The 24379-nt window shown below is 43.5% G+C and overlaps 1 protein-coding gene across 1 annotated transcript in view; it reads right to left on the bottom strand.

Moving 5' to 3' along the window:
• The window catches only part of BRINP1 (BMP/retinoic acid inducible neural specific 1), an 86410-nt gene that overhangs the window by 5879 nt on the left and 56152 nt on the right, over positions 1–24379 (bottom strand). The window contains exons 3-7 of the mRNA XM_032200157.1: positions 21859–22049; positions 16524–16693; positions 15114–15219; positions 8285–8521; positions 2648–2870 (exon numbers count right to left, since the gene is read on the bottom strand). Coding sequence (XP_032056048.1) covers positions 2648–2870; positions 8285–8521; positions 15114–15219; positions 16524–16693; positions 21859–22049 — 927 coding nt within the window. The remainder of the gene's footprint in view (positions 1–2647; positions 2871–8284; positions 8522–15113; positions 15220–16523; positions 16694–21858; positions 22050–24379) is intronic.

Genomic DNA, 24379 nt, shown 5'->3' with positions numbered 1-24379 from the left:
TGATGAATAATTTTATTTCTTTCTGACTTGTCATTCTTCAGGATTAGTCAGGTCTGGGGAGGGAAAGAGGTTGATGGGTGTTCCTGAGACAAAGATGCAGCTTTGCTGTACATGGGTCTGAGCTGATCAGAAAACCAAACCAAACAAATCAACCAACCAACCAAAAAAAAAAAAAAAAACAAAAATAAACAAAGCAAACAAACAACAAAAACAAACAAGCAAACAAACAAAACAACAACAATAATAATAATTAAAAAAAAAAAAAACAGCAAAACCAAACAACAAAAAAAAACACACCATCCAGCAGAAGAGGTTCTTTTTTTTTCCCTTTTCTTTTTTTTTTTTTCTTTTTCCTTTTTCTTTTTCTTTTTTAATTGCAAGAACAAAGGTAGGAATTTAATGGGTTTTCCTTTGCAAACTCACCTTTCCTTTTCCAGCCAGCACTAGCTCCTGTGGAGATACCTTTGGGCTTTCTGTGTGGAGCAGTGAAGTAAACATTGCTATTTTCATTCTCAGCAGCTGGGAGATGTATTGTTAACTAATGACAATATGGCTGGAGCCCAGAACATGTATCAGTCCCCCTCCTTTGGGTGTTATTTATATTTTATATCCCGAATTTTAAAATACAACTATAGGTGCTCATTCAATGTTGAAGCTTTAACAACTGAGGAGTGGTTTCTTTTTTTTTTAAACCAACAAACTTGCTTGCAAAGAGGTGCTTTTAAGCAAAAGCAGTGCAGAGTAAATATATATATATATATTTGTATTTCCTTTTTAGCTGTTACAAAAGGTCATGGAAAATCATCCTAATTGCAAAAATCCCTACTCTCTCTTTCTTTTGGAAACACCACCTCTTCCTTTCCCTGAGGGCAATCAACAGCAGCCCTATTTTTTTAATTTTTTTTTTACGGTGCTTTTGAATATATAATATAGGCTTACTATTATGTGTATTAGAGAGAGAGGCTTGCTCTTAATAGAAGCTTTCCATCCTTTCAAAGCCACTGGCATGCTTGATAAGTGTCTGTCGTTCTGTACGGTAACAATTAGAAAATTAGAGTATTTCCAAGCCCAGTGAAAGGAAGGATGAAATGCGTACCTCTTCCACTACCTATCTGTCTGCTGAGCCCCTCCCCTGACTAGCTACAAATGCAGAATGACAAATAAGAAAAGAAATTATACTATGCCTGGTGGTATTGACTTAAACAAATCAAGCACATCAGTCAGTTAAAAACCCAGCTGCCATCATCCATTTTGTCCTCCCTTCTCCAGATTTTATAGTATTAGTTGGAGGCTCCCTTTCTGCCTGGCTGACTTTTTAAAATAGAAGAGAAATGCTAAAGACACATTTATCCGAATGCTTCACTGGATCTCTGCTTGCTGCTGCTTCACGTTGCTGCTGTTATGGCACAGCTCAGAATTACGCCTGGTTGTGCTTGTGGCTCCTCCACCCGTGTGCTTGTTTGAAGAAACTTCGCCATTTGGCAGGAATGGGCCAATTTTAGGAAGTTCTTCAAAGACTTTTTTTTTATAATCTCTTAAACTTAATAGATATTTCTCCTCATCCCTAGTAACACCATTGAGTCATGTCCAGAGACATGAGAATTCTTGGTAATTAGAGAGACCTTAAGCTTTGGAAGAGTTTCCTGAGCTGCACAGTGATGAAATGAAGACTCAGCATGCTTAGCAGCCAGTGGGCAGGATGATAATAGGACACAACAATCAGCTAATTTTCTCTTAAGAGTGAACATTTATGTAATAAAGGAGCTAAAAAAGATTTCTTCTAAAATACTAAGCTGGCATGACCTTTTCCAGAGAAGCATGGAAGAAAAGGTACTTGGACGCTTTTTTTTTTTTTTTTTTTTTTTTTTCCCCAAGATTTTCAGTGTTACCTCAATCCAGAAAATGTAGAGAAAAAAAAAAAAAAAAAAAAAAAAAAAGTAATGTTTATTAAAATCCACTGATGCAGGTCTGGAAAAATGTTCAGAAGCAAACATAAACTCAGCCATAGTGCAGGGATGAGGGGAGCCAGCAGGAGGTGACTATTGGATATCAATAGCTGCTGTAGCTGTAATGGAAAATCTGCTCCCTCCATGTGCAATAACATCACTAGGCTTCTGGTCAATGCAGGTTTGAAGGTTCACTCTGCATTTTGTAGAAGCTATGTGATATGTTCCAAGTGAAACTAAGGTTTCTCCTTCACTCCAGTTATATTCGCAGAGGAGCGCAACCCAAAAATGATCTGAAGCACCTTGTACTCCATATGTCCACTTAAACAAGAAATAGAGGCTTAAAATTTGTCTGTGGTATGTGGTGCCAGACTGCCTAAAAAGGAGATTGGCCTTTTAAAAAATGTCTGGTTGGCTGTTTGATGTCATTTTATCATAGAATCATAGACTCATATAATCATATTCTAACAGAACACTACAGAACAATTGGGTGCCTGTCAACTGGGTACACAGAAGGGATGTGGATATGCTTAGACATATGATAAAGGTTACTTACCCAATTTCAACCCACTCCCAGAGTTTAGCATTTTCCACCCCTCCACATTAGCACACCCTGTATCAAATCCCTTCAGCTGTAGGGTTTATGTCCATGCAAAGGCTCAGCCCACCACACCGCAGCCATCCCAAAGGAGAAGGGTTACCTTTCTCGAGGCAGCTGGTGGTTAGGGTTGTGCCGACACCGGACACTGAGGCCAAAGAGTTTACGGGCAGTGCGCTGGATCTTCTGGCGCTGGGCTTCCAGGGAGCTCTGCAGCAGCTTGTAGCGGTTCTGCAGGTCCCAGTCGTTTCCCCAGTGCTGGTGGATGCTCCCAATGGTCAGGAAGTGGTTGCTAGGTAGCCTTTTCATGAAGGATTTAAACTCATCTGGAAGACACGAGAACGTGGAGAACTACAGAGGGATCTGAACCCTGATGAAGTTACAAGGATTTACATCAGCAGGATGGAGAAGCAGTGGTGAGGTGTGAGGTTTGAGGTGCTCTGCTGGAGGAATCTGATGTCCATCAGCTCCCTGCTCTGTCGCTCTGCCCCAGGAAACCCACTGCCTCCATGACTGTTACTGCGGGAAGATGAAACCCCGGGAGCATCAGGGTGAAACAAAATGGTTAATGTGTACAGGGTGGAGAATAAAAGAGAGCAAGCTCCCTGGAGCATGGGATTATAGTCTAGGGGTTACGAACAAAAAGCAGGGAGCTGTAATCATTGTCAGCTAAAGAGTTCTCGTTTAAATTGTTTTTCAGCTGCTTCTAAAATGCCATTTGTTGTTGAAGTCAAATCACTTTGGCTGTGTCATTAATAAAAAAAGAGGGGAAGAAAGCTTAAGAAAATCCCCACAGGAAGGGTTTGGATTGTGTGAAAATGTCCCGCTTTGTCATTTTTTAAAAAGAGCCTTCTGATTTTACATTTGAAGTTAAATGAGTTGCTTTATGTAACAATGAAAACAAAATAAAATAGTTTGCGGGGCTAGTCAGAAAAAAAAATGTGACAATTTTAGCCAAGGGAAAAAATCTAATGGATCCAAAAAATGTTGTTAAATGTTGTTTTGTGATCACTTTATTTCTGTTTGATTTTGCTTTACAATAATAATAATAACAATAAAGCCTTTATGTAGGGTTTGGGTTTTTCTTCCCATAACAGAACAGAAAATCTGATACTATTTCTGTTTATGATCATCCCTTTCTTTCTAACTGAGAAGAATAGTTTGCTTAGGATCTGATTACCGGGCTGGGACATCCTCATGTAGAACAGACAGATGGTTCCAACTTTCTCAATAGAAACTAACCCAATTTTTGATACCAGAAAACTGTGTTTGACACACTGGGACCTTGAGAAACTCGAGGAGTGGGCCAACACAAACCTCATAAAGTGCAATAAAGAAAAGCAGAGAGCTCTGCACCAGGGCAGAACAACCCCACGCAGCAGCACAAGCTTGGAAGCAGCCAGCAGAGCTGGAAGTGCCTCAGGGTTGTGGGGGACACCATGCTGAAGGTGGGTCAACGTTGTGTTCTCCCTGCCAATACAGAAAACTGCATCCTGGGCTACCTCCAGATCAAAGGACGTTAATATTCTTTGTTTCTTGGCTCTACTGAGGCTGCACCTGCGTTTCTCTGCACAGCTTTGGACACCCAATTAAAGAGGTCTGTTGAGAAACTGGGAAGGGTAGAGCTGAGGGCTACAGAGATGGTCAGGGGTCTGGAGAACGAGTCCCCTGAGGTCAGGTGGAGGGATCTGCACTTGTTTAATCTGGTGAAGGAGAAGCCAAGGGGCAATCTAATTACAGCCTACAACTGCTCAGAAGGTAGTTACAAACGTGAAAGAGAGAGTCTTATTAGAGACAGATGATATAACAAGGAGTAATAGACACGGGCTACAGCTTGAGAAGTTCAGGTTATTTGCTGGAAAACTTCTTCACTTGGAGGTAATGCAGTACTGGGACAGGCTGCCGAGAGATGTTGAAGAATCCATAATTTTAGACTGCTAGACAAAACCACAGCTGACCTGACCTAGTGCTGGTGATGATCCTGCTTCTAGCGGGAAGCTGGACCAGAGCCCCCCCCAAGCCCACAATGTACTCAAAGAGAAATGTAGCCTTCTTTTCCTGTAAGTTATAAATATCATTTTTCTTCCTTTCCTCATTTAAATTTGTTTTTCCTTCATCTCAGTTTTCAGAAGAAAAAGAGGAAAAGTAAAAAAGGCAAAAAAGAAAGCTTGAAAAGGCAGTCATCCTCTAAAAAGGAGAAATATTCCACAGAAATATTGGAGAAAATCAAAGCAGATAATTTAGAACCTATCGTACAAACCTCATATACCTGAATTTATGACTGTATAGATTTGCATAACAGATTTCTTATTATTCAACAATCTGCAGTTCATGCTTAACTGCTTAACAAAGAATATCTATGCATTAGTTGGTACGATTGTTATATAGATGGTAAATGGATGTTCATGTTTTACTCATCACACAGTGAAACTGAGCACCTAATAAAAATAATTATCATCATTGCACTATCAAGATCCACAGGACATCTGCTTGTCTCCTTTCTTCCCCAAAGATAACTGGGAGATGTTTTTTTAATCATCTCAGGTTTTCACTCTATCAGTAATGCTGCTTTCAGTGCCCTTCTCCTCCCCAAAAATGATTCTCTCCTGTGCAGTGGTCCTCTGAAACTATCATCATGTATAATTGCTTCTGTTGACCATGCTGATTACTCCTGGTACCTTTCAGCAGTAAAAGCCTTGCATTTGCTTCCCGCCCCTTATAAATCAATTTCCTCAAAAGCCTGTTTGTGCAAAAGACCAAGCTTTTTTTTCCCTCTGATGATGAATGTGCTACATTTTTCATAGAGACGGGCGAGGGAGAAATTTCAGTGCAGTGTGCACATTTTGATACTGCAGTGCAACGTTGGGGGAAAAACAAATGAGCAAAGAAATCTGGCAAAATAACAGCTGAATGGAGTTGTTTTTAAAAAAGGGAAGGGGAAAAAAAAAAAAAAAGGGAAAGAAAAGAAAATAAAAGACTTTCCAAAAAAGTATTTCTTCATATTTTATTTATATTATAACTATCCCTGAAGGCCCTAACCAAGACTGCATTATGCTAAGCCTTGTACTTTTCTGGGAATAGTCCATTCTTAACCCATAGCATTTCCAGTTAACTAATAAGGCTGTTTGCATTCGTTGTTATTTTATTTTCTCTGCACAGAAAATGTGGCTGATGGCTAGGACTACGTCTCCCAGAATGCACCATGGCCCTTCTTTTTGCTGAGTCACTCCAGGTGGTCCCAGGGCAATGACTCATCATCGCAGGTGGTGCGGGGCAGAGGTCCTGCCTCTGGAGAAGACTGGTGGCATCACAGCAAAACATCTGTTTTGGAGATTAAATTTGCTTTTTTTCGGTGCTTTTCAGTTAAAAAATGACATTTTCATCAGACAAAAATAGTACTTCAAATACAAACAAACAACAAAAAGCCCCTAACAAATGACTTTTATTCAAAAAGCTGTTTAAAAATCCAGAATAATGGTTCTGATGTAGATTTTTTTTTTCTTTGGCCAGCCATACTAAAGTGCCAAGACAGAAAAAGGTGGTGTTATTGTTCTCAATTTATACATGAGCAATGAAGCACAGGGCTGGGAGAAGCTCCAGAGCTGATTTAAAGCAGCATCAGTTCACTGCAGCCTCCTTGACTTTGAAGATGCTATCCCAAATAACGCCAACCTTTTATTGGTCCCTGCAAGATTTTTTCAAATTGACGTAGGAACCCCACACAGATCAGAAACAGAATATAGATCTTTTAGGCTATCAGCCGCTTCCTGCACAAATGATATTTGCTTTCAGAGCACTCATGTGCCTTTCATCCCTCTTTACTGGAAAAGCCTTCAGATGTCACTAGAGATTTTTCTTCTGTTGTTCATTATGAAGAAAATCCTCCAGTTATTGGGAAATTTTATTAAAACAAAGAAGCAAAACACTAATACTACAGTCTTTTGTGATAGCAACTTTCATCTCAAAGGATAAGTTTGCACATGATGCAACAAAATGATGAATGAGATGCAGCAGCTTTAAACATAAAGATAATCACTCCATCTAGCCCTGAAAAGCCTCCAGCCCTGGGTGGAATATGGCCATGGCACAGCAAAGAACTGCACTGCAATGTGTCACTTCAACACAGCAAATGAAAAACACCCTCCCCTGTTAAAATCTCAAGGCAAGGGGGACTAAATATAATTATCTACTGTGGACTTTGCTTAGATCAAGTGCAACAAGTGCCCAGTGTAACAATAAAACAATCACTTTGGGACCGTAATTTTTCTCCCTCCATAGGGCTCTCACCTTCAAAGTGTCTGGGTTACATCCCCTGGAAATGTAAAGGGGTTTGATGAGTGGTGGCCAACATGTGGCTCTTGAGCAGCTCGTGTGAAATTCCCACACCAGAGCCAGCAACAAGTAACCATGCTGGCAGGCGCTGCCAATAATTCTGATTTGTTCAGCGCTGCACTAGCAGATGCTCAGTTTCTGGTTTGGCCTGGTGTTCCCACCCTGCCCATAAATTTATAGAACCCCTCAGAAAACCACTGACTTCTTCAGCTAGTGGGCTGCTTCTGGAACTGCCTCAGCCCCGTGACTCCCCACTGTTTGTGTCTTGCAGCTCTCATCATAATGCTCATCAGCCCTGGGCCATGGGGTACTGCTCTGACAGTGCTCGTCCAAGCACCAGGCTGACAGTGTGGGTTGGACGTGAGAGCCCGTGCAATGACAGACATGCCAACAGGGCCCACACCTTGAAATACAGAGCAGCCCTCAGCAGCCCACTGAGGATATAGCATAGGCCACCTGAGTTTTACCAACTACAGAGCTTCAGGTGACCTTCAACATGAAGAAAGAAATTGCTGCTGGGAAGACTTCTGAAGAAGCATTGCTCAGTACCTTGGAGTGAGATGGTCCCTTCTTTGCAGATAACTTTCCTAACATGAAGACCTGGAGAGTTATGACAATAAACATTAAAGAAAAGGTGTTGGGGATTAACTGGCTTACACCAGAGGAGGGAGTCAGTGTGGGGATCAGTCCTTGACCAAGTTTTGCTCAGTGCCACTGTGTCTTCTAGGTTGGCAGACCAATGACTACTATAAAGGAAATCATATGGCATCACTGATGCTGATGCTTTCTTGTCTCGGACCCTTCCGAGTTTTCTGCGTGGGCAAAGTAGCACATCGACAATGAGTGTTACCAGCATCAAAGTGGAACAACCTCCACTGACACCCCCAGCGTTACACTGGGAGAAAGCGGAGGAAGAAGAGAAATGTTCACACCAACAGCCAGCGGCACTGTAGGAGAGAGAAGTCATTTTCCCTTCTCACTATCTCAGATGAGGTGTCATCTGGCCTGTGCTCTCTCTGTGAATTGCCTTTCACCAAAGCAGAATAAATCATTCATGCAAATCTGAAAAGCAATTTCTGCATCATTCATATTGTGGAAGTTTCTCTGTAGGACTATTAAAGAGAGATTCTGAGCTGGTTTGGTCTGAAAAATCAGATTTTTAATCAAAAAAAAAAAAAAATCCATGGAAAATATCCCCTTATGCATATACATAGTGTGTGTAATTTTATTTGTACGTGTGTGTGTATAACAATCCCTCAAGATCAAGATCATACTTTTGGGCTCAATATCATCCATTTTTTATCCAAACTGTAACATTATACTAGGGAAGGAAAGGATTCTCAACTGGTATAGACTGACAAGTTGTGTTTGAAAGAAATCAATTGGAGAGTGAGTTTTGCTTGGTTACCTGAATTCTCCAGATCTTTATAGGCTTCTGTCCAGGACTTGGCCATGTTTGCCAGTGTGTACTCCATGATCTGGATGTCGGTGATGGGGCAGTTGCACTGCGGGAATTCCTCCGCACACTGGCAGCCGCACTGGCTGTTCCGGCAGATGTACTCCCCCTCGCCATTGCACATGATGTAACTCAAGGCAGACTGGACAAACTTCTCCTGTAGGTACTGGGGGAAGATGATCTGGAGACCTGGCAGAGAAGCGAGAGGCAGGGATATAGAAAGAAAAAGGTCATTTCGCGTATCTGTTCTTCTGTTCTGAACCTGTTTCATTAACAGCTTGGGAAAGTGATGCTAAGGAATTAAAAGCTGTTGGGAGACTTCTCTCACAGCTGTCATGGGTAAGGAAAACGGGGTAGAAAATACATGCCTCAGGTGCAAGCAATGATTAGCTGAAATCAGATACCCAGTTTTACCCCCCTCTTTCCAGTCCTGATCCCAGTACAGTACAAAGCATCTGAGTGGAAAGCCTCCCTTACTGCCAGGTGTTGTGTTTTTTTTTTTTTCATACAACCAAGTGCTAGCTCAGAAATGATGAGCAGTACACTGTTCTGAGCTGTTTTAGGAAAGACTAAATAGGTTTGGTACCACAGAAACAAGAAAACTATGCACTGAAAAAGAAAAGAACGGAAAACAGAAGAAAGGAGAATAATATAGGGAGGGATTTCTAAAAGACCCTTGCAGAGTTAAGTGCTCAGCTCCCACAGCATAAATACAGGAGCTGGGTACCTGAGTCTTTCCAGCTCACTCCCTGCTAGGAGGGCTACTTGCCAAATCCTATAAAAGTGCAAATGGATTTAGTGCCAACGATTTCAGTGGTGCTCTGAAGGTTTACATTAGCTGAGAGATCAATCCCCAGGTCTCTTTCTCCATAGCGAGTGTTTGTGTATCCATCCATCTGCGCAGGCACAAGTGTAGGTGGATGCCTGCTCAGGTACCCGAGGACGTAACTGTTTCCCGGTTCGCCCTGTGCATAATGTACATATTTTCCCATCCTCTCCTCCTCCAGCCTCCGTCTCCGGTCCCCCTACAGACGGCCGTGGGCCCTTGGGGACGCACAGCTGTTTCCTTGCAGCAGGGACGCTCCGCTTGTCAGCCTCAGTCAGCGTCTGCAGTGCACGAGGCAGAGACAACGACCACAACGAGCCAACCCGCCACGGCAAGCCTGGCCCGTTCACCTCCCTCGTAAACGGCCCGGGGATTTTGGAGAGGCAGAGAGAGGAGTTTACAGCTTGAACAGCAGCACTGAACTCCAGTGCAATGAAGGCGCGCGGGTCAATTACCCATCTGTTTGCGTTTCTGCAGCACTGAATTACAGGATCCGTTGCTGACAGCTCATTGGAGTGGAATGAAAATAAGGCAATAATTCAGAGGATGAGAGCATGCAGAAAGGGCAGGAGGGGCCGTGGTGCTTTCAGGAGTTCAGGCCCATTTCTCTGATGGGGCACGTTCACCTCAGGCAGGAGTGGTGCCCCAGGGGAGCCCGCTTCCCCTTTGCCTTTGTTTTCGGAGAAATACCTTTGCCTTGATGAGGTCCCTCCAGAAGGCCAGGCCTGAGGGGATCAGAGTGTGGTGAAGGCTCAGGGGCTTCCCTCTCCTCTCCCCTCCTGCTCCGGGAGCACCGTGCCTGGTGGCAGCGAGCAGCCCCCTTCTCTGACCTAATTTGCAGCCAAGCACAGAGCAGTGGCTGCCACCAAGCAGGATGAGTGCAGGGTTCACTTGGAGAAGGCACCTGGGACACTTGCGCAAGGAGGGATTTCAGGCCTGGTGGCTGGAGGCACTGAGGCTGTGTAGTTCCTGATTTCTGTTGTGGGGAAGGGAGGGCTGAGCATCCCTGCACGTACCGCAGAAATAGTCTGAGAAGGGTCAGGGCAACAGCAGCATTCTGAGGTCCCTTTGGCCTTCTCCTGAGATGTTTATCTGTAAGCACCATACCTTTCTTCCTCTTGCTTTCAGGATGGAGTAAAACTCAGGGTCTTCTAGGGCTTTATCTGAAGCTAAAACCACAGAGGGATGTGGTTTCTTTTCAAACCTTCACTCTGACATTGGGGATAGGCCTACCTCCAGAGTACAGGCCTGGAGGATGGAAAGAATGTGCTGAGCTGCTGGAGAACCAACACCTACAGAGCCTGGACTGCCTGAAGGCTGTGGTGCTCCCTGAGCTCAACACGCTCACTGGAGACGGGGCTGGCCTCCTTGCTGTGCACTGACCCTGTTTATTCATGGTCCGAGTCCCATGAATAAATCTTTCTGCTCTCTGCTTCATGGAGGAGCAACCTGCTCTGGCCCCAGCCTTTGAATATGAAACCCAAATGCCCAGAGGCTCTTCAGCTCACCGTGTTTTCTTCTTTGAATTTTAACTTGGATGACAGCACCTACATGCTGCCTGGTCCCAGCCAGAAATGGCACTGGCTTTGGATTTATTTTGTGTCATTTTATTTGAGTGGAAAGGGGTAAAAAAGCAACTAAAGACACAGGAAAAGCACTTCCATTGGAAAGGATGCATGCTGTGTGCTCCAACACATGCAGAAATATGAATACCCTGTAATCTCCAAAACAAAACACAGTCCCATTGTACACTGCAGAGTGTCTCAAGTGGATGCTTGTTTTGTGTTTTTGCTTTTGTCCATGAAACTCATGGTTTCTAAAATACTTTTCCAAGATAACCTTCTGTAGTAAGAAATAATTTCACGTTCACAACAGCATAAATGACCCTTCATTTAAGAGACAATCAGACCCCCTGTACACTTAGTACCAATTCAACAAAACACTTATATAAATACTTAACTTTAATCAGGTAAGCAGTTCTACTGAAATCTGTGCAGTTAATTTTAGCATTTAACAAGCAGCACATATTCAAATATGTGCTGAGACCAGGAACACAAGTGACACACAAATCCAGCTACTCGTCAAAATGTGCATGTGCCTACACCCAACACAGAACCCTAATTTTAAATCTGAAAATGTGCTGTCGGTATTACATGTTATTCAGAGATCCTCCAGCCAAAAATTTCCTTGCAGAAGAAATCAGTGTTAGGTTACTGAAATACTGCCGTGCGTTTTCACATTTGTACATCGACACATACATAAATACCCACACATCTATCACCGTCTCCAGACACAGGCAGACTTATATCAATGCTTCTGTATTGAGCACCCTTGTGACCAAATCCTAGCAAGATACTTTACAAGTACCTGGACAGTAGCATTTCACCCAGTCCTTGTGCTCTCCTCCATCATTTTCATATCAGTCTGCACCATGCACAGAAATATTGCTGACATTGAGTTGATTTCAGCTGTCAGCAAAGTACCTGTGTGTCAGGTACAGTCATTTTTAACATAAGCTTTAGAATCATGAAGTTGTAAGAAGGCTCTACTGTTGGAAACCTCAGTTCTGGCTGCTTCAGTTGCCACCTGTGAAGCAGGAAAGCTGCTGTCTAAAGGACTATCACAGCCTGCAGAGCAGCTTGTAGCCAGCCATGCTAGTCAGGAAGCCTTGCTGCCCTAAGAAAACACCCCGTGGAGCTGTTTCATTCTCTAAGAATTTTCTTTCACTATTGCAACCATAAAAAAAGAAGTTCCTATTTAATCCTTCAGCATTATCTGCTGATAAACCTCATCCTGGCAACAAAGCAGGGAGGTGACTTGGTCTTAAAGTTTGTGATAGTGGATCAATATCATAGGGTGAACACCACAAGCCAAGACAGGGTGCAAAAGAAATTAGCTCCTTTCTCCACAGTAGCCACCAGAGCTGACAGTACACAAGAAAGATGTGTGCTGGTGACCAGTGTTAGGGAGAATATCTTAGTTTTGAAGGTAACTTACTGATGAGAAGGGAGAATTTGTCCGCTCTGAAGTGTAAAGGTCCTCTTTAGAAATTAAGAAGTGCCAGGTTTGGTAGAGGTTTGGCTTAGAAACCTGCAAGCAGAATAGCTAACAAGGGTACATGTCCTTAACTCAACTAGAAAAACTATTAGAGAGAGATGTTTGGCTTTGGACTGTACATAAAAGGCTTCCTGCATTAAAAGTGGTAAATTTCCCCAGCTCTAAATTAGAGCTATTTAAAACATTTTCCATAGAAGAGTTCTCTGTTGAAAATGCAGTTTCATTGAAGCATTTTGTGAGAACATGTTGACTTCTAAAGCACTTTTGACAGGGAAAGGTCTAAATGTATTTTTCATACTTCCTCATTCTGTTTCGCTGAAAAGCTGAAATGTTTTGTGTTGTCATTACTGCTCTGCCCATCTTGGTGAAGACTTTAATATTAATTGTGATGTGAATTTTAATATTCTATTACCATACTTGATGTAACAAACTACCGATACGCAACATTTCTTGATTAATGTTGCGATGTTTAGAATAGCACAGAAGGACGTTACCTTATTGAAATAGTGCCATGTTGCAATATAGATGTAAATGGTCAGACTGCCCAAGAGGATACGTCTCTGGAATTTTAATTCCCCAGAAGTCCAGAACTTTTCAGAAGCTTGTGGGTTGTTCTTTTTTTTTTTTTTTTTTTTTTTTCTCACATTTTCTAATTTCAGCCCAGGAATGTTTACCAGGAACCAGAAATCCCCATTTCCCACTGGTTGCTGTAGAGTTGTTAGCACCCCCCCCCCCCCAGGCTCCGATTTACTCCTTGCCCAGGCAGCCCCAGCTGAGGAGGATGCAGATGAAGGGACAACTTTCTGCTGGTGTTGGGGATAGGAGGATATGGAGTCTCACCACTGAGACCCTGTCCCACAGTAGGATGCATCACCGCACAGCCCCCCCCATGCTTGAGGCAGGAAAACTTCCTCCAGGCAGTGCTAGGAAGAAGGGGAACCTGAGCTCTGTGACAAATAGACATGTATCTATACCATAATGCAGGGGTCTGATAGAGGCCCATAAGGATGCTGGTTTATGAATTAGTAATGCTGCTTTGTCCATGTAACCACAGGCATTGAACCTTGCACTTCCAGGTCAACCCCTTCATCTCCAGGCTGGCTGACCTTTCTGAACCCTGCTTGCAAGCCTGGCTTGGCTTTGGGTCCAGCCACCACATCTCCTAAAGGGCAGGTCTTTGAAAACATGACTCTCAGGACTGGGCTGCAACAAGCAAGTTCAGAAATAGAAATTCTCCCTGTCATGAAGATGCTGCTCTTTTATTGAGCCGGCCTTGGAGCCAGTGTGACACGGAGGTAGTAACATGGATTTCTGTCAGCAGCTCATGCTTGGCTGCTAATCAGATCAGAGGAGACTCGGTCACGATCCATTACCCACAGCCCTGTGACTAATTCCTAATGAGGCCTCTCAGAGCAGAAGAAGGATCCCGGGTAATTATCCCAAGAACCACACTCCAGATTAGAAAGAAAACACCCAGGTGTAGCTTTAAAGGTCACTTTGTTCTATTAGGAAGAGTTCTTACCTTCCTTCCTTACATCACCGTCTGCCTTGGATTGGATCTAGCCCCTTTCTGCTCTGGGTTATCCCATGGAAGGCCATGAAATCCCAGTTTGGTTGACCTATGAGGTCCTGCAGCAGCAGCCCTCTGTCTGCTGCCATCAGAAATCACAGCCTCATCCGTCTTACCTGTCTTCTCTTTTCTAAAAAAAAATCTCTTTTTTTCCCCCACTCCCTCCCTCTCCTTTCCCCTCCCAGCTATCTTGCTTTTTCTCTTCCCTTTTAGGACCAGATACTGAATAGAGATCTATTGATTTACTTACTTACCAGTTTGTCTGCTTATAAGTCAAGCAGTCTGTCTATTTAGCTCTTTACCTACTTATCTGATGTGTCATCCTTAGGATTTCATTACCAGCAGCCATCATCACAGTATATAAAAAGTCTCAAAATGCTTATTGTTAATTAGGTAAGTACCAGAATTCAGTGATTTAGACAATCACCGGAATAGTGAAAGTAACCTGCCTATTATTTTTAAAGGCAAATAACAAAAACAATAATAATATATCTGCAACATGACTCAGTAAATGAAACCCAGTTTCTGTGAAACCAAGATTAAAACGGCACTTGCCAAATTATACTCAAAGCGGAAGATGTAATGTAGCCTATTCATCTGAAAAATTAAAATTTGTGCAACTACAAGGATTCCAGAAATAAAACCATCTGGGCAAATGAGCAATTAAATCCCACATTTCCTTATTTTGTCAAAAACTTGGGAATAACCTTAGTAAATTACACGCCCAGTGAATTTTCTCCTTCTACTCAAGTTGACTTCTTGCTAACCAGCATGTATTTACTTATTAATTCAGTCATGACCTCTATCTGTTGACTTCTGGACTAGCTCCCCAGCTGGGACCGAAGCCATGGCTTCTAGCCTCCAAATAAAACCTCTGTGACTTTTCCTGAAGATTATGTTCATTAGAGAGTCCCAAAAGCTGATCTGCAAACTTCTTACGCAAATCAGCAATTTGGGAGGGACAAAGAGAGATGTGGGCAGTATGTCCCTTCAATATTAATGGAAAAGGTCACATTTATTTATATCGGTGAATGTATAATACACAGAAATCCACCATAATTCGGTGCAGGGGTGGGAGGGAGCCCAGATTCTTCACTTGAGTCCAGTCTTCAGCTCCTCATGCCTCCAACTCAGCCCTGCCGAGCCCTAACGCTGCTGTGCTGAGCATCATGTGAAGCCACCAGAAGCCACTGGTCCTCCTTCAGGGAACTTACAATGCAGATGACAATCCGAGCAAATGAGAGGGGAAAGGGTTAGAAAAAGGGCCACCCATCTCATTTCCCCACTCCACGCCCTCTGTTACCATCTGCCTCCACCCCATGCCCTACCTTGCAGGTGGAGTTTGCTCTCAGTGCTTTGCAGAAGGACAGAACTCACAGAGTCCAGATTGTCGTAGCTGTTACAGCCCAGGGGGCCAGTCCGAGTTTCTGTTACCTATGGAGGATGTAGAAAAGAGAGAGAGGAATGTTCTCTTTGCATAAAGCATCATATCTTCCCTAGCCAAGTTCAGACCCATTGTCACCAGCTGATGCAATCCAAAATACATCTTCTGCAATTGGGCAGAAATGCCCCACACTGGGCAGACATGGCTAATGCTTGGTGCACTCACAAGCAGGGAAAAATAGAGTGAATTGTGACTGCTTTCTTTATGGTGCAACACATTATTCTGGGCTTGGAAATGGGGTCCTATAGATTGATGTTTTTCATAGAGGATCTCCAATGGAGAGCACCAGAAGCCAGTGGAAGAATTATTCCCTGGCTTCTCTTACCAGGCAGCAAGCTGCAGAGATGGATTGCCAGCCTGCAATGGCACCTAGTGCTCCCACAGCATATGTGCACACCATCCTCGTGCTAAGGATAGATGGAGGCACAGATGACCTGCAGCACTGCTGCTGTGGTTGTTGCTGTTGGTTTCCAACCATGGAGGAGAGCTGCCCTTCCTGAATTCACAAAGGGCGATTATCTGCTGTCACTGTTTCAATATCTCAATCCGATTTCCCATCCAGGAGGGAACAGACTCAGCCATGAGACACCACAGAACAATAACAAGAGCTGAAACCTTTCAGAAATGGCTAACAATGACGACTCCATCCACATCGCCTTCCCTGGAGTGAACTCTGCAACAATAAAATCCCTTCCCAGTATAGGATGATTGCTTTCAGAGAAGGCAGCCTTTGTCTGCAGAGCCATTTTCCCTATTTTGTATGCTCTGAGCAGCTCCCCCTCCTTCCTGCTCCAACCCCCAAGCTGTCTCTCAGTCCATTTCATTCCAGATGCCTCAGTAATGCCACACTCATTTTTTCACCTTTTCTTGTAGTGAATTCACCTGAGAGATGTTTAGCTGACTTAGAGCTGCAAGAAGAAAATACTTCTGGGGTACATGAGGTTGCCCAGTTCACAGACCTGCCTTTCCCCTCCAGTTTCCATTGCTGATCTGGGTCATTTGTTCCTTCTCTCCTTTCCAGAGGTCACTACCACACACAATGGTATTCTGTCACCTACCCTACAAAATCATCACAATGAATTCCCACATCTTTCCAGACATTACTAGGCCTGGGGAGATCAGTTCTTCTGTAAGGTCCCTACCAGAACAACTCACCCTAGGGAAATCAGTGTGGGAACAGAACAACTTGTCATCAAGAAAGATATTACACTGGACTGGCGAAGACCTGTCCCAAGTCCCGACATTATTGGCATGGGAATATGAACCTCTCCCTTCCTGGGGCAAGACACGGTACCTTGATTGCTCCGGTAGAGATCTGGATCTCGTGGAGTCTCCTCATGGTGCCATCACGGTCTACGAAGTAGGAGGAAGCAAGCTGGTGCAAGGCTTCAACGCTCTGGGTGGCGTTTCCTGACTTCCTGTCGAGGCGACTTTTGTCCATGTACATGGTCAAGGCCTCCTCTCCTGTGGTGGGAAGAAAAGGAGTTGTCAGTGGGGCTCAGGAGGTTGCCGTGTAGGGTCACCTCAGTGGGAATGTATGATATTTTATTTTGCACTGAAAGAAAGAAAAATCCGACACTCAGATGAATCTACCCTTCCTCATCAGGACCAAGGAGCTAGAATATATGAGCCTCCTCTATTCAACCAGTAAGGGTAGATCCAACACACCTGTAGAGCAGCTCCACTCAAGTCATCAGATGATGTTTTGGACATTTATTAGTCAGCACAGCTTCACCCCAGCTGCTGGAAAGGATTCAGACCATTCAGCCCACTTGAAGAACGCTCTTCTCTGTGAGCAGTACATCTAGAACAGTGCACACCTGGCAGGAGTAGATGCCAGTCTTATGCAAGTCTCCACCCTGATTTCTAGAAGGAATAAATGATGGTTTAAGTTGCAATCAGGACATAGGTACAGAGGTGGGTACAGAAGATAAATGCTAGTTGTACCTCTTCAGCTTCCTGCAGCTATGCAAAAAGGCGAAGGGTGAGTGAAGGGGAATAAATAAGAAAGTGAAGTTAAACCAAGTCCTCTCTCTGCCCTTTTTTTTTTTTTTTTTTTTTTTTTTAGCATCTCATTTAGTGAATCTAAGTGGGGACTGAAAAACACTGTGCAAAATAAGGAACAATAGGTGAATTTGAGCCAGTAAACAGAGTCTGAGAGTGAAGCAGTTGGGATCTGTTAGCAGCAGACATCCTGAATATTAGCAGAAACCTGAGTCTAACAAGAGATATATGAAAAGGACACAAAGCTTAGAAGTAATATTTACTTAAAAGTTCAATTTGTGCTATGTGATCTAGATTAAAATCTGGTTCATTCTTAATGTGAGGCTGGCATTAAAAGAGTAAAAATGGAGAACACCCTCCTGCATCCTTAATCCTTAACATGTGAAGCTCTGATTTTAATAAATGAAGAGAATAGACACCAAAGGTAGAAATATGCCTTTTCTACATAGCCTTCTTAATGAGAAAATGATTTGTTCTGATTTGATAGATGAACCACTGATGAGTACGTTGTCTCTGACAGTAATAGCATGGTCAAAAAAATGCATCACCAGTTTTTAGGCCAAGAATATTTTGCTCCTCAGCATTTTTGTATATTTTTTTTTTTTACTGAACAAGCACTTACTTTTCTTAGAAATTCCAATTAGCTGAAGTAATTTGATTTGTCCAATTTTTTTTATTGCCTACATGAAAACAAAACAAGAAAAACAAAACAAAACAATAAAGCAAAACAACACAACAAAATCCCCACACAAGCCTGTAATCCCCCCCCCTCCCCCTTCCTTTCCCTGGAAATATTCCAGCTTTTATCTAGAAGCCAAATGTCTGAAAACAAACTAAAAATATTCTGATTAAAAATCAAAATATTTGTGTTTTAGTTCAGCTTATTCAAGCAATTGGTACATTGAGGATTGTGCCTTTGGCTTTGAGATGAAAAATGGAAATTTTGGGTGCAAAGAAGATACCTTTCATCAAAAGAATTGATCAGTTGAAATCTTTTAATTGGCTTCATAGGAGCTAAGTGCAGAAGCTTGGCATGTAAAACTTTCTGTCTTCAATCTTTTGTAAGAAAAAACATATTATCCTCTGACCACAACCAAAGTTGTAGCAGGAACAGCATCATCATTATTACTTTACACACACACACACACAAAAAAAAAAAAAAGTCCCTGGAAAATGTCCAGCTCTGATTTCGTTTCTTACTTTTAACATTATTATGCACTGAGCGGCGGCGTACAGAGTCTTTGGCAAGGATCAAGGCTCTGTCACATCCACACACACAGCAGGAAGATGGTTCCTGTCCTGGAGGATTTAAAATCCAAGTATCTGACGAGACACAACAGGTGTATACAACAAACACCAGGAAAGCACGAGGTAATAAGACGGCAGTGATTAGTGTGAGAAGCAGCAGCTACAGCACACCAGATGCCTGGCCGCTGTCAATGTATTTCCAAGTTTCATTGCTGCGGTGAGCTTTCCGGGGGGATTTGAAGGAAGGTCAGGTTTTGTGAATTTTCATGAGGTGACTCGTTTGCCAGTGAAAGTACAGCCTTGTGGGAGAGGTTTGGGGGAGCAGAGGTTGGATCGGTGTGAAAATGGTGTACTTTGAGCCCAAAGTGTTGTGTTGCTCAGGGAACAGAAGAATTTTGCTGCGTGGAGATGCAGCTGATGTAAATGGGGCCAAAATGCCTCCATTTCACAAGGCTGTGAACGAAGAGGGAAGGCCTGGAGTAATTTACCTGAGCTGCAGCTTAGAGGAACCTGTGGGATCCAGGTATCAGCAGTTCTGCAATTCTACCAGAAGTGGAAAAAACCAGCTTTTTCTGGGCAAAAATATCATGCCTCCTTCTAACAGCCAAGGCACAAAACTTAAGACCCTTTCAGTGCAGACTGTAGTGAGAGGAATGCTGGGGTCAGAGGTGTCTTGGACAGACAGCAACTGGGAAGCCTGGCTTGAATCACATCTGGTAGTGATACCAGTTTCAGATGAGCAGGAGATCCACCATTAGCTTTGGGTCCCCAGACAACACGAAGCAGGCAATGAGCCACTGAGACAGCTCCCAGACATCAGACCGGAGAACCCTGGGCTCTGGGACAGTGGAGATCAAAGATTTCCCCACGAAAGCCATCACTTTTCCTCCCTGAGGTGTCTGGACCCCTCCAGTGGGAGGAAGAAAGGAGAGGAAAGTAAAGCCCAAGAGATTTGATGCTTTTCCTGAAGGACAAATGCTGTCCCTAGGAGGGAAGGGTGCTGAGCAGAGATAACATTGCTGGAAGCCTATGCTGTGCACATGTGCGCAGCCCAGGAAAAGCACTCCATCCCCATGGAGAGAGTATGTGAGCAAGCAACCCTTAGATCAAGAGAGGTTAATAGACTTTTGCTGCATTATTAAGTCTTAATTTCTCGTTTATTAAGCGGATGCTATGTTCAAAGTTGTCTTTCCTTCAGGGCTTTCCCTGCAAATTGGCTCTCAGCTCTGTGTGCTCCATCCCAGAGCATGGATGCCCTCAAAATGACCCCTCACCAGTCCCTTTGTCAGAATTAAACTGGAGCAGAGCTGGGTTTTTATTAGGCTCCAGGGGGACCCAGCTGCTCTGCAGGTTGAAAGGCATCAGAAGTGTTCCTCATGTGGCCAGGTGTGAAAATAGCTGCTGTATTCAGCCTGGGCTGGTCTCAGCCATCACCCAGCCTCCTGGGGTCCCTGCAACAGATGGCATTTAAGAGCAAAAAAAATGGCCTCTGCATTTGTCACTCATTTGCAACCTAATAAGACGTCAGGCTAAATTACAAAGCACTGTAATCCAAAACAGGAGGGCTGTAACTTTTTTTGAGGAGACCAGGGTTCTTGGGATTGCCAGGACATGTCTGGTTTTGTGTCCCAGAGGTCTTGTTTAGCCCGCAGATTGTGCTTTAGAGTGTGTCCTCCTTGCATAATGCATGCTCAGCCTCATCTGCATCTTCTGTAGGACTGCCATTGCCAAGATAAATCCTTCTTTTTTCCCCCCACCGTTGCTCACCGTGCTCTGGGCTGATCGAGCATTTAGCACTCCTCTCCAACACCAGTTCTCGTTACAAGCCTCTGCATATTTAAAATTGTTGTGTTGTAAAATCAGGAGAAGAAACAAGCCACTGTGAATAATTCAAAACCTCACCCAGGCAAAATTAAAAATATATTTCAACATCAAAGGTCTTTCTTATTTCAAATTTCCAGGGATGTGAACAGGGAGGAGGAAAAAAAAGCATGTCAATGGAAAGAGAAGTGAAATCTAGTTTTTCCTTACTGGTTTCTTACTTGTCTGGTTGGGGCTCCATAATATGGTCCTGAAAACTATTTCCTCAATAAGGAAGAGTTTATATTTACAGCAAGTTCTCTAAGGCCTGATGCAGGCAGTCACTTGCACACTTCAGTGCACGGAGTCCTTCTCTCTCTCACACTTCTTCCTGATGGGGTGGCCAGTTCAAGTGACTGAGCTGGAAGAGCAGCTCGAGGTTCTTTGAAGGACAGTTGCTGCCCGAGAGGTCATTCGGTTTCGGTGGAACTACGCCAATTTACCTACCGCCTCATTTGTGCATGAATCATATGCACACATCTGATCTCATCTGCATCTCATCTGAGTGTCTGCAGAATGCTTTGGGAGCAGACAGATGGCCAGAAATTCCTCAAAGTTCACTACAAACTTCACAACGTGGCGAGGCTGGAGGTCGGATACACTGTAAGGAGCGACAGCAGCAAACTCTGTACTAAAACTAAGACCCTTTACCAGTGCAGCATCCTTCTTATGGATACACATTCTCAAAGGAAAGGCATTTAAACTTACATCCCAAAGGAGTAAAGAATGGTAAAAATAATACAAGTAAAAAAAAAAAAAAAACAGCAGGAAAGTTGCTGATTTTCACCCCTCCTCTTTTCAATACTCACTATTTGAAATGTTTATGCAGAACTGAAGGCAGTGCTTGCACACGGGTTAATAGCCCTACAGTTCTTTGTCTTCTGCACCACTGACATATTCTGCCTGCACAGGCAAACCTCTCTGCACTCCTTCTCTATACACTTGCAATTTTACTCAGCTGTGTTGTTTTCAGTGGTTGGGCCCCTGTTACTGCTTGCGCTCCTGCATTCAGCACAGACCTCGCTGCACACATGCCTTGCTCAGCTCCTTGAGCTCCCCTTTCCCTGGAGCTCTTTAAAATTCCTCCACTTCCATCCAGAAAAGATGCTTTCCCCCTGCATTTGGTTTCATACTGAAGAAAAGAGAGATCAACACACTCTATTGCTGAATTAAGGCCGGGACAGGGGAACAGCAGGCAGGCTCCCCAGGTAAAAGAAGCACGTTTATCTTGACGCACACTGGTACACCCACACCGGTGTCAGAGGAGTACAGGTGCACACATATCACAGATGCTGAACATGTACCCATTACACTGTGAATTCATTTGCTAAGGCTATTCATACTCTGGAGACTTTCAGTCCTAACGAAGAGACAGGATGAGGCTGGGGAGCTGGAACCTGGCTCTGTGCTACCAGCCAACCCCCACATGGCAAGGCCAAAGGTCTGCAGGTGCTGCCTGGTGGCTTTTCCACCCCACCATCAACACCGGTGTGAAAGGGTCCAGGTTGTGCACCTACCTCCCAGGGTGGCAGAGATGAGGATGTGGGTGCCGTACTTTTTGATGATGGTATCGATGAACTGCTGCGTGGTGGGTCTCCTGCCCAGGAGGCGGATGCTTCTCTGGAACTCAGGCATCAGGGGCAGTGGATTGTGGAGCAGGTCCCTCCGCTCGATGGCTGTGTTCCTCACCTTCCAACGGGCAAACTCCCTACACGACAAGACGGGAACACAAGAGGGGTGAGGCTCTCAGTCTGGAGGGGCAGGAAGAGCCTTCAAGGGCAGGGAAGAAGGATGGTGAAGGGGACGATCCTGCTGGACACCCCTGCATGGATACACACGTGAGGCTGCAAGGCTGGACAGAAAGGGAGGGGAAGGAGAAGAGAAGCAAGATGTTACCGCACAGCCACAAGGCACTTTGAGCATTAGGGTCTGGGCTGCCAAGGAGGTGGCCTCAGAGTCTCCAGAGATGTCTGGCAGAGGGCTGCATTTCCCTACAAGGAAAGCAGTCTGGTTCTTTCACTCTCACATGTTTTTGGGTTTTACACCTCTCCTGAAAGCAGCAAATTCTGGTTTCCATCTACAAACAACCAGTCAATTAGTTATACTTGAGATGCAGACTGGTCCGATCATTGCTACATCCTTCTGTCGCACTGCTCGTAAGCCCTCCTGGTATTCAAAGCTACTGCTTTTGTAAAACAGGCTGAAGGAATAACACTTTGTGCCAACATCTTAATCTTTCACCTCCAGGAAGTCCAGCAAAAAATCAGCTAGAAAAACAATTTACTTGATAAACTATCCAAAAGGATTGATTCAAATATAAACAGAGAACAGGATGAAAATGGAGGTTTTGTCTCTATTCCTTTCATTATTTCTCTCTCTCTCTTTCTGTCAGTCTTTCTTTCTTTCTTTCACCAATAAAGTGATTTTCAAATCCCTTCTTTAAAACTGATAATTACTGGAAAAAAATAAAGTTAATGTTTGCAAAAGCAGCTCTTTATTAAAAGTATCCATTCTGAAACAACACAAAGGGAAATGTCTGGAGAAAAACTTGCCCACCTGCAAACTAAAAACCAGGCCTCTGAAATACATCACCAGCTGAGCATCTAAAAGATGAGAAATCTCTTAATGTCCTTTGAAAACTATTGAGCACAGCCTTCTTGAAAGGAAAAGATATTATTTATAACCACTCTCCTATGACACTTCTGCACTATCTTAACCCATCTCCCAGAAAATCAAGTCACAGACTTCTCTGTCCCTTTTCATTCACTTATTCCTTTTAAATAAGATTTAAGACAGAAATTTCATTTAAATAATAGCAATGACAATACCTGGCACTGACATGGCACTTTCTCTCAATATGTGTCAACCAGCAAGAGCAATCCCACATTGCTGGTGGAGAACCTGACATGCAGGCACATTTGGAGATGCCATAAGTCAGCTGCAAAGCCAGGATCAGAAGGCAGAGTTTTTTTGTTCCCGGGCTGACTCTACACCCAGTCCATTTTATGTGTGTTAGGTTATTTTATTTAATGCAATTATGCATGTATTTATTTTGATTGCATACCATCACAACACCCCAGGCTGCCTAACAGCAGTGCATTCATTAAAACAACAAAGTGGCAGCTTTTTCTTTCAAAATGTCTCCTTGCATCTGAGATAATGCCCCTTCTGTAGCTCCTAGGCTTTCCCAAGCCAAGGAAAAATCCCAAAGCAGAACACCCTACTGATTGCATCCTAAAAGTCACCAATGTCAAAGCATAAAATCTGCAGAGCATAGGTCTTTCCCAGAAAAATCTTGAAAGAAGGAAGGAGGGAAGGAAGGAAGGAAGGAAGCAAGGAAGGAAGGAAGGAAGGAAGGAGCACGCAAACCAAGATCTTAACTTCATGAGTGGAAAAAATAGACTGTTGGCTCCAAAGCTGTCTGTGGATAACAAGTACGTTAGCAACATCCATGAATTTACTGTATGAAGCTGTTGCCTTTGCAGTCCAAAAATAGTGTAAAAATCCATTACTTAGTATCTCTGGGAGAGATATGTTTGGGGGACCCACAATAGCTTTTGATGATAGGTAGAACCTTAAGAGTGAAGAAAAATAGCTTATCTCTGACACTCCAGAGACAGGTTGCTGTCATCATTCATGATCCCAAACCTGGCTCTAGAAGAAAATTCCCTTTGCATGAAGAAGGAATGGTCCCTTCATGACAGAGCAGTTACACTGCACGGGAAGATGTAAATTTGGATGCTAAAAGACAGGCAAGGTCTTATAATAAATTGAAATTCGTACCATAAAGATCATAAGTGTAGGAAAAATGCTGTCTGTGCTTCTTCTCCAAAGGGACAATTTTTAGTTCCCATAAAATCAAGCACACTTCTACTTTCAGATTGCTGCTTCCTGGAAGTGTTATCAATAAAGTTAGGGGAGATAAACCCTCTATAGCCAGCATGTTTTCAGAAAAAGCCATGGGAATGCTTCATGTTACCAGACAGAGCATAGAAGACTTTGCTTTTGTCACTGCCAAAATATCTATTCCAAAGCAAA

This window comes from Aythya fuligula, chromosome 19, assembly GCF_009819795.1.
Source record: "Aythya fuligula isolate bAytFul2 chromosome 19, bAytFul2.pri, whole genome shotgun sequence".
NCBI classification, from domain to species: Eukaryota; Metazoa; Chordata; class Aves; order Anseriformes; family Anatidae; genus Aythya; species Aythya fuligula.
This window is presented reverse-complemented; position numbering and strand designations above follow the sequence as displayed.